The sequence below is a fragment of the Salvelinus namaycush genome, chromosome 4, assembly GCF_016432855.1.
Source record: "Salvelinus namaycush isolate Seneca chromosome 4, SaNama_1.0, whole genome shotgun sequence".
Lineage (NCBI taxonomy): Eukaryota > Metazoa > Chordata > Actinopteri > Salmoniformes > Salmonidae > Salvelinus > Salvelinus namaycush.
Window position 1 is genome coordinate 33174555 of NC_052310.1, and position 12023 is coordinate 33186577.

General features: G+C 44.1%; 1 protein-coding gene across 1 annotated transcript; it reads right to left on the reverse strand.

Annotated features, from left to right (window-relative positions):
• Window positions 1-1081: 1081 nt before the first annotated feature.
• LOC120046448 (Hermansky-Pudlak syndrome 6 protein) lies at window positions 1082-7573 on the reverse strand. The gene has a single exon (XM_038991695.1). The coding sequence runs from the start codon at window positions 7295-7297 to the stop codon at window positions 4445-4447; it is 2853 nt and encodes a 950-aa protein (XP_038847623.1). The 5' UTR covers window positions 7298-7573; the 3' UTR covers window positions 1082-4444.
• Between the last annotated feature and the right edge of the window lie 4450 nt (window positions 7574-12023).

The window sequence follows — 12023 nt, forward strand, 5'->3', positions numbered from 1 at the left end:
CACCCCTGGGGAACCTGCCTGTCTGCTGTGAAACAAAAGAGACGCACGCACACAGTTCCGTGGCATTGTTTAGTAGACAGGCTAAGGAAGGACATTTTTCACACACACTGCATATATGCACATTAATCCTTTGACTGGTGCACACACTAAGCTGTGTGCAGCTCTAAAGAGATTTAGGCCTAGATTCAATCAGATCAAGTGTTAACCGGCGATTGCAGACATGCGCATAGCGGATGTTTTGCCGGTGTGAACACATTCCAGTGTTCAAACTTTTAAACAAGGCTGCATGGGATTTATCTTAATGCTACGGCATGCAGCTAATGGCAATGTCCGTTTTTTAGGTATAATGCTGGGAGCCACTTGTGGATTTGACAGCTCCACCTCAGACACTATCCACTAAGTTGGCTAAAGCAGATCTGATTGAATTGAGCCCTTGGTCATAGCTGGGCTATGGCCATATTGAGCTTAAATCCCAAAGCTATGGGAGCAGTGGGTCATCATGTGTCCTGAATGTAACTAGTAAATGTAGTGTTTCCTCGACTATAATGGGTTTAAACATAGCAAGACGGCACAAACAGACCTGGCTAACATATGGGACCAGGCTAGTTTAAACAAAAGGCAAAAATCACAATGTTTTTGTATCTAAGAGTAAGTTGGCAATGCCAAGGGCCTAACAAACCAGAACAACGTGTGGGAGCCATGCCTTATGGTGAGGATGAGAAACTATTCACAGAACAGAAACACAGGTAAAAACACAAGGGCATTTCTCAGTGACATACATATTGGGCACATTCTGCTCAGACCTGCATAGAATATCAGCTCTTTACCACATCACTATGATGTAATGATCTCGTAAACTGTACAGTCTTGCACATAATATGGCTATCTGGAATGCACCCAATTACACTCAACGAGTTAGCCTGGGTACCTGACTGTTTCTGATGTTAGCAATACTACATTGTTGCCTTAGCAGGACAACGACCAGTTAGCTAAATTAGAAATAGACTGGGTAAATACAACAAAATACTATCAAACAGTATATTCCAAAATAGCAAACAAACACCACCAAACAGAGACCATGTAGAAGTTTTAACTTGGGTTTAATAACACATGCATTTTGCATTCAATCATATATCCAAACATTTGATATCTGTGTGGCTGAAAGTGAAACACTGCAGAAGGCTGAAGTACTGTACATGGAATAGTCATCACAGCTGACCGGAAAAGACACAATTTGATAACAGGCAATAAAAAAGGGGAACTCCACCTGTCAAAGTGGAGCAAAGGCAAATTAACAAAGACTTCCTGTTCTGAGCACATTCACCTGTTCGGATTGAATAGGAGGATGCTTGGCAATGGTGTTTTATGTGATTTTCTTGTTATGCTAAGGCTTTATACATCCATCCATTCCCACATACTGCAGGGGTATCAAACTCAAGTCGATGGGTGCAATCCTACTGGTTTAAGTTTCACATATTGATCACCGACTGGCCAGAGAGAGTATACAGTCTGTGATTAAAAGTAATAAAAAAAACTGCCATTGCGGCCCTCCAGGACAGTAGCTGTGCACCCGACATACTAGGATAGTCTCGTCAGTTATCATATGCACAGTGAAACATCAAACTAACAGAATGTCATCACAAGTCACAGCATCCCAATTAGCAACCCTTTTCACTGGAGTGCACTCCTCCGCAGATTTAAAAGCATAGGGCTGGTGTTAGTATGGGTTATTACACCGATCCCATGCTCGGTTTGATGACATTCTGTTCTGTTTGTTCTACGTGCGGGATTTCCTTGAATCACTTCAAGGAAATGGGTGGAGAATTCCAGCATAGAGTAAGTCATCTTTGGCTCTCAGAGCATGCGACCAGTTTTAACTGGCCGAGTCACATGATCAGGCTAAACAAATTACCCCATGTCACTCACTCACACACACAACATCCCATGCTCCTGACGGCTGTATCTATAACAGCGGTGGTGACTGCATTAGAGCAGATATGTGACACTAGGTTGTGAATGAGGAGCAGCAGCTCCCTGAAGGAACTCAGTCATTCCAGTAGCATTCTGACTGTGTGCCTTAGCAGGCCGTATTTTGTGAGCGCAGTGTTCAGTCGGTTTTAACCAGGTTAGGCTTCACCAACTTCACAGAATATATCTGGATAGGACTACAGAAATGAATAATTTCATAAACAAGTTATATTCTTTAGAGGTGGTTCCACAGCTGTTAGCCTGAGTCCAAGATTTGTCTGTACTGTCATTGGCAAGACAGCACAAACATATCTGGGACTCAGACTACTGCACTGTGTAAAACATTTAAAGAATCAGTTTGATTCTAAATCTAAATGCTAAAGAACACTTTCTATAAAATAAAAATGTAGGCACTTTAAAACAATCATCTTTATCCATAGAGCTTAATTTACGAGGTTTGATCTCCAGACTTAAAATTTTTACTCAGACATGACAAGTAAACAATAGTAGGATGTTCTGTAATACTGACAATTGGGAAGCTACACATACAGCGTGTAGAGAATGAACTCCTCTGTGTGTGTAAATCATGGAGCAGAAAACAGAGGAGAAAGAGAGCAGAGGTGAAATGGAGACGGGGAATGTTAACAGGAGAAAGCGAGAATGCCAACAGTAGATAGAGAGAGAGAAAATGTTAGGAGAAACAGACAGAGGGTCTAACATCCATAACGACATTACAGTCATTTGGCCCATGCAGGGAGACGTGACCTGGTGCAGAGTGCCGTGTGTGTGTGTGTGTGTGAGAGAGATGTGCTTTGGTTTTGGCCTACCCCATCCCTACTAAGGACATAACAGCGTTACCCCAAATTAAATTACAGGAACTCGAAGACAGTGAGTCACCTCTCCTCTACAGGGCAGTTTGGTAGGAATGTACTGGGTGGAACTGGAGAAAGAGAGACTGGAGTGGACAGGGGAGAGACTGAAGAGAGGGTTGAGAAGATTATGAAAAGAGAGAATGCAACAAGGGTTTAAAGAAGTAGAAAGATATAAATATTAATCTACCCCTGAAAGAAAATGTACACTTTTTTACTGAACATTTTCCTCCAAAAGCAGCTATATATCTCTTCAATATCGTGTTTCACTATAGAACTTTTCCACTGCTGCTGGAAAAGGTGTCATTACATCAATGTTATTTTCAAACAGACACGTTCAGTAAAATAGTTCATGTTTGAGCGTGACGGTTGACTGACTTTATGAGGAACATACACTAAACCCAGAAGTCATGTCCCAGAGACGAAACCTTTACCCCCTAGAGCCAAGGGTTCAAAATATTCTAAACAAATAAACATTCAACACAGAGGTTCGTGGGTCAGGGTCCGATAACTGTATCACTATGGGCTGACAAAGGGCTTTCGATTCTTAGTAGGTTTAAAGTACAGTAAACCACCTGGGATATTATGACACACAGAGTTGGCGAAAGCAAAAAAAGATCCAGGTTGTGTACAGTAGGCACGAATTAGAAAATAACATTTTGAAGCACAAGAGGCACTGCCTGAACATGACCAATGAGAATGTTCACTGTAGCTTTTTAAACATTTTCTGTTGGAAAACATGTTCTGTTTTGTGCCTGCTGAACAAGACCCACAACAATGAATGAATATTGAGCAAGTTGATGATAATATAAAAAAAAGAGGACAGTTAATGGATTTCTACCATATTACATACAAGAATGGTAGCTCTGCGACATGCACACTTAATAATATGTTCATAATATCAATATATACTGTATATTAGTCTATTAATGTTCTTTCCATTAAGGCTGAGTTTATCGAATGCAAGGCAACTCTTAGCTAGCATTCTACTCTGTGTGCATTCCTGATCACACAATAACACTTAAATAACACCACATATATACACATTTTAACATACAAAATGAAAATCAAAAGAGAGGTATGTACAATGGTAAGATTTAGTAGTCATTTAATAACCTGGAATAACTTTAAGGCAATATTTTGTTCGGAAAGTAAACTGTCAGCTATGGTTATTCATCTGCTTATGATTGACAACAGAAAAGAGCCTCAAATGAAGCCTGCCTAAAGGAGGACATTTTGTTTTGTTGACTGATTTTGTTGTTCAGGCACAGTCCTGGTCCAGTGTAGAGGAAGCACTTAAGATATGCTGTTCAATAGCAGATTAGACCAATCTCAATCTAACAACCCACTACTACCTATACCAATCAACTGAAATCTCAATAATGGTATCAATAGTTTTTTGTTGTTGTTTTTATTCTGTTAAAATGTTTTCGTAGCCAACACTGCACATCAAGTAGAGTAACATGAAGATATCACCGCAGCCAAAGAGCACTTTTCCCTACAGAGCAGAAATAGACTGTGCATGTTTTGAGTATGGTAGAATTGACAGGTTGTGGGAGTGTCAGAAGAGGGTTATGGGGTGAGAGTCCAGTGTGTGTGTGCGCGTCTCAGTTGGGGTTCGGAGTGGAGGTTACCCTGCCCCCGGGGACAGTCCTGTGTTTAGATGGGTCGTGTTGATCCAAGATGGCCGCCATGTTGCCGATGACATCATTGTGCTGCTGATCTAAGCCTATGCTAGGCTCGGTGGTGGACCTAGGCAGTCCTTTAGCCCGACGAGGGGGCGTTGGAGGGGGGAACGAGGGCGACTGGAGGATGTCAGCATATCGCTGGTTGGGCCTGGTCTCTCTCTGTAGAACCTTACTGAGCAACGGCTTCAACAACCCAAAGGTCAACTGGCTGGACTGGGGGTCAGCAAAGGGAGAGGAGGGAGGGATATTTGAGGAGGGGGAGAAGGATGTAGATAAGGAAGATGATGGTATATTTTTCAGTACAATGTTAAGTATGGCCGTGACCGTGAGATCTTCAGGACACAGAGCCCAGAGGAGGTCTAGGTATGGATCCAGGTCTCGATGCTGGGCCACCTCACACAGTAAGGTAGTAAAGATCTCTTTGTTCAGTAAGGGACTCTGCCTGCAGAACCTCTGGGCCACTTGGGTTACCCTCTCCCACTGCCGTCTCCCCATCAAGATCCTCAGAGCCTGGAGGACAGCGTTTGGCCTACCACTCACCAAAAGGAGATCCACCTCCAAGTCCTGGTTTTGTTCATAATCTGGGTATTGTTTCAGGTCTGATCCGGGGCCAGGTAGAGGCAGAGCTGAAAGGGCGCGTTTATACAGGGGTAGGCTCTCTCCGTTCTCCGCAAATCCCCTACCTCCAGAGTAGCTCCAGGTGGAGCCACCAAGGCCTAGACCCATCCCCAAGCCTGCAGAGGTCTGCTGCTGCTGGGCTAGCTCCAGGAACCTGGGCAGCCAGCTGGGCTGGAAGCAGAAGACGGAGTGGCACAGGAGCTCGAAGACAGGCAGGGCCGAGTTAGCGGCAGGGGGGCTGGAGTTGGAGCTAAGGCTGGGGCTAAGTTTAAAACTAGAGCCAGTGCTGGGGCAAGGTTTGGGTGACTTGTGCTTAGACTGGCTGTTGCCATTGGTGTAGGGCAGATTGGCAGTGACAGTGGGGGCCTGTACAGGGCTGAGGACAGTCTTCCAGACCTCCGGGGACACTTTAGAGGAGATAGAGCCCTCTCCGTTGCAGCGTAGTTGCAGAGCGCTCTGCGTGGCCCTCCAGGCCTGACCGGGAAACAGGCTGAAGATGGAGTTGAGGTAGAGTAGAGAGTCTCGGTCGAGCTCTGACGACAAGAGGAGTCTCCCCACCTCCTGCTGCACTAGACTCTCACACACATCCTCCACCTCCCTCTCCTTCACCAATCCCCCCTTCACCTCCTCTAGGGAGACCAGCCCCTTCAGTTCAGCCTCCAGGGACTCGAGCAGCTTCTCTTGTCCTCTCCTGCCTCCTCCCTGGGGTAACTCCACTACCCTCTCCCCCCTGCTCTGGAGGTAGTCTCCGACGATGTTTGCCAGAGTGATAGGAGCCTGGAACATCCCTCCTCTCTTTAACTTCTCCACAGTGAGCCGAGTGCTGCTGAGACTTCTCTGTTGGTAATACTTACAGGCTTCCTCGAACACAGCCTCTACCAGTAGAGCCGCAGGGCTGATGCTCTCCCCTGTACCCAGGGACGGGGTCTTCTGCTTTGGGTCGGAGTCGTGGCCCCGGGGGTCGCCCTCCCGGAGCATCACTACAAATAGGCCGGTCTCTAACAGCAGGTGTGGTGCCTGCCTCTCGGTCCTGTTCACGTAGAGTAGCCCCTCTCTCTTCAGGGCTATTTTCTCCAGCTCCACACCACACTTAGTGTCAATCAGGTAGAGGGTCCGTCCGATGGTCAGAGCCAGGGTGTCCTGGTACACGTTCAGGCTGTTATGGGCACTGCTGCTGGCCAGGCAGTTGTCAGCTAGTTTGTAGATCTGTCGTAACACCCCATCCTTCTGTAGTAGACTGACCCAACCTGTGCTGAGCAGCAGTAACAGGCCTCCACTGCCAGTAGGGGAGTAGCCATAGATATCAGGGGGGCTAAGGGCTGATAGGTATCCCGTGCAGTCTGTTATCAACCTTCTAAAGTCAGATTCTTTAGTAGAAGGTGAGTCTTTTCGGAGGAGATTACCTTTACTGGTGCTGCTCACTCTGAATGTGTCATACTGGGGGGACCACATGAGAAAGAATTTGGAGAGGGACATGGTGGATTTGTCTTTCAAATCAGGTAGTAGGTAAACATTCTCACCTGAGCTGATGACGTTGTAGCGGGGGTTGTTGTGCAGAGCAATTTTCATGCCCCCTAAACTGACAGCCATTTCCTCCACCTCATAGGTTCGTTTGCAGATGCAGTACCTGAAGTTGTGGGTCTCATTGACAGGTGATGAGCTCTCCGACGGTGGCCTCTCCTCACACCAGAATATGTAGTTTTGACTGGCCGAGACAGAGATGACTTTAGCCCGGGGGCTGTTGCAAAGGTCCGCGGTGTGCAGGGGATGCCATCCCCCTTTGAGTTCCAGAAATTTCCAAAACTCTGCTTTTCCATTCTCGAATATGACAGCTAACAGCGCAACACCGCCGTCTCTGTTTTTGTCGTCAAAATATACAATATCCACAATGGGCACAGCCCGAGTCAGCCCCAGATCTAGGTGCTTTTGGCTCTGGATCTGCTGCGGTCTCTGATATTTGTCAAAAGTCATGAGACCAACCTTGGGTTTGCGGAGAATGACGTGAATGTGGCGTCCATCTGGGCTCACGCGCACATCTGATAGATTGTTTTTGCAACTGTTATTCGAATACGTCTGTTTTAGATACTCGTTTAAATCTGTACCTCTAGTAAAGTCCACGAAAGCTGTCACTTGTTCCAACATTCGTTGCATCATGTCTACAGAGCAGAGAAGGTATTCGATGCGGCGCTAACGCTAGCACAAATCTCAACTCAGACTGCCGATGTTGCTAGCTGGAACCCGTCAGCGGTTAAATCAACCGATTGTCGTGGGCTTTAGTAATCCCACTTCCGTCGATGAAAACCTCTCTAACCATGTAGCTAACTGTCGACATTTCAAAACAGTTTAAATCTTATGCGTAAAAGTAGTTAACTAGCTAACAAGCTAGTCATCTGGATGCTTAGCTACCTCCTGACATCACGAGTTTATTAATTTCCGGATACAAAGATTTTTTTCCTGAAAGGGGAGGAGTGGAGAGGGAAAAGACGTAGCATCAAAGACTGCATCACAGAACGTTGCACTGTGCAGGTTTTCCATCTTCAGCTTGACTTCGCATGTGAAATTGTTTAACAGCAGTACAACTAAATAAACGCAAATGGGTGGCATACAACACTTCTAAAATGACTCCTAAAATGTGTATTCGAAAAACGTTCATCAAAATTGTGATTATTAAGTGACTGAATGACAAAATCGTTGAAGTTGACTATCTTCTGTTCTTAAAAAGTATTTTATGAAGCTTTGAACTGTCAATCAAGGCACAACCGCAAGCTATCTTTCAAAGGGGGCTTTCGTCTGCCCAGGCGTTGCTAACGCATGCCAGATGTTACAGTGCATTTCCACATAACATGTTGGGGTGATAAAACAACGGAGCCCCATTCATTTTCAATTGAGGGAGTCAGTGAAGTGGGCGGAGGGACAGTTGGGCGATGTGAGCATGTGTGAGGGAGGGTGAACAGGGTAGGTTTTGGTAATACTCCAATACATTGTGGCACTGTCGACCAATCGAAGGTCACTATAGCTTCCACTCCCTACTGTAATGGCTGTTCATACCTAGCCTGCTTGCTAGCACCCACATGAGGACGAAGCTAATGCGCTATCCAAATGATCGTGTTACGTGGAAATTGGGCATCACCGTCCATTTACACTATACAAGCGGCACTCGCATAACCGCGCTAGCCTCGTCTTCATGTGGGTGCTAACAAGGTAGCAAGCTAGGTAGTGCTATGCATCAACAGCCATTGTCAGCCAATCCAGTAGGAGTTGGAGGTTATGGTGAGCTTCGATTGATCACTTGCATTCAGAGTATGTGAGCGGAACGGAGCTGGAGCAATTTATCTGGAGTGTGGAGTGAGTTTCCACTCCAGTTTCTCTCCAGTACCACTCCAGTAGCGCTCACTTCATGAGCTCAGGGCATGGCATGCCCTGCCCAGTATGCATTTGTATGCAACTTGTGTGCTGCTATAGCCCCTTGCTGTAGCTACTGTCATGGAGTTCGCAAAATATTTTTTATAAAGAATCTGATAAAACACACAGGTGCAAAATCAAGGTGACTTACAAGATGAGGAGGACCAAGCGCAAAAGAGGGAGTGCGGTGATATAGTGTCCAAAATTAAAGAATCGTTGTGGAATCTGAAAAGACAAATATCCCAAAAGCATGATGTTGTAAGTGAACATACAGAATGTAAGGAGGTGGGTTGCTAGCTAAGTATGTCATTGCAGAAAAGTATTTTGAAACCAAAAATCTGATCTCTTAAAAGTTTCATTAATTTTCGTTCTATTATCTATGCAATAGGCTATCATTTTGTTTTGGCCCAATAGGCCTGACATATTACCTCTTTCAAGGAGCTTTCCGTTTTGATAGGGTTATTTTGCCTAAAAACATTTAGGCCTACCTTCAAAATGTTTAAAAACAACTCCGCATCCCATCAAGCATGGCAAGAATGTCCCGAAGGGTGTATAGCATCCTCAGTTGCTCTGCAAGCACGGAGAGGGTCTATTCTCCGCTGCTGGCATTCTTTCCAGGCACCTTCGCATGAGCCTGAAGCCACAGACTCTGGCCAAACTCGTGTTTCTAAAAGTGAATTCAAAGACACTGTAGACTGAGCCTAATAAGGCATTTTTAGTTACATTTGTATTTAATTCTAAGTAAGTCACAGCCTATATGCGCAATGTATAGGCTATAATGATTTAATACAACAAAATGTTGTAAGGATCTCTACAGGATCAGTGTCCCACTCTCGGGACGGTTGAGCTAACATGTGCTAATATGATTAGCATGACGTTGTAAGTAACAAGAACATTTCCCAAGACATAGACGTCTTATATGGACAGAAAGCTTAAATTCTTGTTAATCTAACTGCACTCTCCAATTTACAGTAGTGATTAGTGAAAACATACAATGCTATTGTTTGAGGAGAGTGCACTTGTACTTGAAAATGTATATATTGACCAATTAGGCACATTTGGGCAGACTTGATACAACATTTTGAACAGAAATACAATGGCTCATTGGATCAGTCTAAAACTTTGCACATACACTGCTGCCATCTATTGGCCAAAATCTAAATTTTGCCTAGAGTCCTAAGTCAGATAATGGCCTTTCTCTTGCATTTCAAAGATGATGGAAAAAAAACAAAAAAACAAACGCATGTTTTTTGGTGTGTATTCTCTTTTACCAGATCTAATGTGTAATATTTTCTATATATTATATTATTCAATATATTATTGGTATCAATAATATACATATCCTTGCTTCAGGTCCTGAGCTACAGGCAGTTAGTTTTGGGTATGTCATTTTAGGCAAAATTGAAAGAAAAGGGTCCGATCCTTAAGATGTAATGCTGAGCACTTACTGTTCCTGACAGACTTTCAAATCCTTCACATTGTATTTCTTTGTAGGCTATAGCCTTGAAATAATAGGCTAATAATATAGCCTAAATAACTCATTTTCGTTCCTTCTTAGGCTACCTGTCTGGCTCCTGACCTATTTAGAGTGTTTATGTGCTGTTTAATATTACATGTAGCCTATTGGCCTATTAGAAATGATGAGCTCTTCTTACAGTAAACTTTTCATGTTGTTTATTAAAATACTTTTCATTTAAATAATATGGTTTGATTTCAATACTTAAAAACCAAATGGTAGGTCCACGTAGTCCCAAAAATAGATGGTTGTTGGTTAAATGGTGATTTTAACGAACGGACCGAATTTGAATAGTCCGTTTTTTTCCTGTGAGCAAGGAGCGTTTTTTAGCGAAGCGTTGAATGTGGAGCACATGAGCAGTGCAGGAGCAGTGCGAAAGCATCGCTCCATGATCGATGATTGGGATTTTCGACCACTCAACTCTGCTCACATACTCTGCTCGTGTAGCGATATCGCAGAGGATTTGCATAAAGTTCAGCTTTCCCCAACTTTAGTCCCGCCCTGTTCAGCTCCCTCGCATATGCTCGCATCTCTCAACGGTCCCCCATCCACTCTTCTCTCTCTTTCTTTTCATTGAAAGAATTGCTTCAGATGTTTCTCTGCGCTGCTGTTTACTATAGTGCAATTTGACTTTTTACAACACCTGGATATTTATTTTAAGTATCAGCTTACCAAATATTATGTTATAGCAATCTATCAGTTGAAGAGACAGTCGATGACGTTGCACGCAACCATTGCTTGATGCATGCAAAGTCTGAGCAGGGGAACACAACCAAAAAGAGCTGTGGGTCAGTGAGATTCTGTTAATTTTGTAATGACAGTAAACAATATTCCATTCTCATGCTGTGTTCATAACATATTTGTCCATATTATCAGGCAGGTGTGGTATTTAGCTATAAGCATTATCACCTGACGTAGTCCACCTGGTGCAGCATAGTGGCTATAAATAAATAGACTGAGGGTTGCCCATCTGAAATTATTACATTGGGCTAATCATTAGCTAGATCACAAACTCTAAAGTCTAAACACCAGGCTATCTTGTTGTTAGTTACAGCAACATATAGCTTAATAAAATGAGTCCGGAGAGGATGGCTGCCGTTTCATGGGCTCTTAACCAACCGTGCTATTGTTTTTGTTTTTTCGCATTGTTTGTAACTTATTTTGTACATAATGTTGCTGCTACCGTCTCTTATGACCGGAAAGAGCCTCTGGACATCAGAACAGCGATGACTCACCTTGAACTGGATGAAGAATTTCTCTTTAATGAGTCGGGCGAGAGGGATTTACTCCAGACACCCGAACAGGCCCTCATTCCCGTCATTCGCAGGAGAAAAAGACGGAAGAGGTATCACGGAAAGAGTTTGGGGTGCCTTGTGAGGATCCGCCGAAGAGTGGCTAATCTGCCTTTGCCATCCATACTACTGGCCAACGTACAATCGCTGGATAATAAATTGGACGAACTAAAAGCACTTATATCCTACTAACGGGACATTAAAAACTGTAATATCTTATGTTTCACCGAGTCGTGGCTGAACAACGACATGAATAACATACAGCTGGTGGATTATACACTGTATCGGCAGGATAGAACAGCAGCCTCTGGTAAGACAAAGGGTGGCGGTCTATGTATATTTGTAAACAACAGCTGGTGCACGATATCTAAGGAAGTCTCGAGGTTTTGCTCGCCTGAGGTAGAGTATGTCATGATATGCTGTAGACCACACTATCTACCGAGAGAGTTTTCACCTATATTTTTCGTAGCTGTCTACATCCCACCACAGACCGATGCTGGCACTAAGACTGCACTCAATGAGCTGTATACTGCCATAAGCAAACAGGAAAATGCTCATCCAGAGGCGGTGCTCCTAGTGGCCGGGGACTTTAATGCAGGGAAACTTAAATCCGGTTTACCTAATTTCTATCAGCATGTTAAATGTGCAACCAGGGGGAAAATAACTCTAG

Bases quoted from the DNA above. Each gene is read 5' to 3' on its own strand.
- LOC120046448 (XM_038991695.1), bottom strand. From the start codon at position 7,297: ATGATGCAACGAATGTTGGAACAAGTGACAGCTTTCGTGGACTTTACT.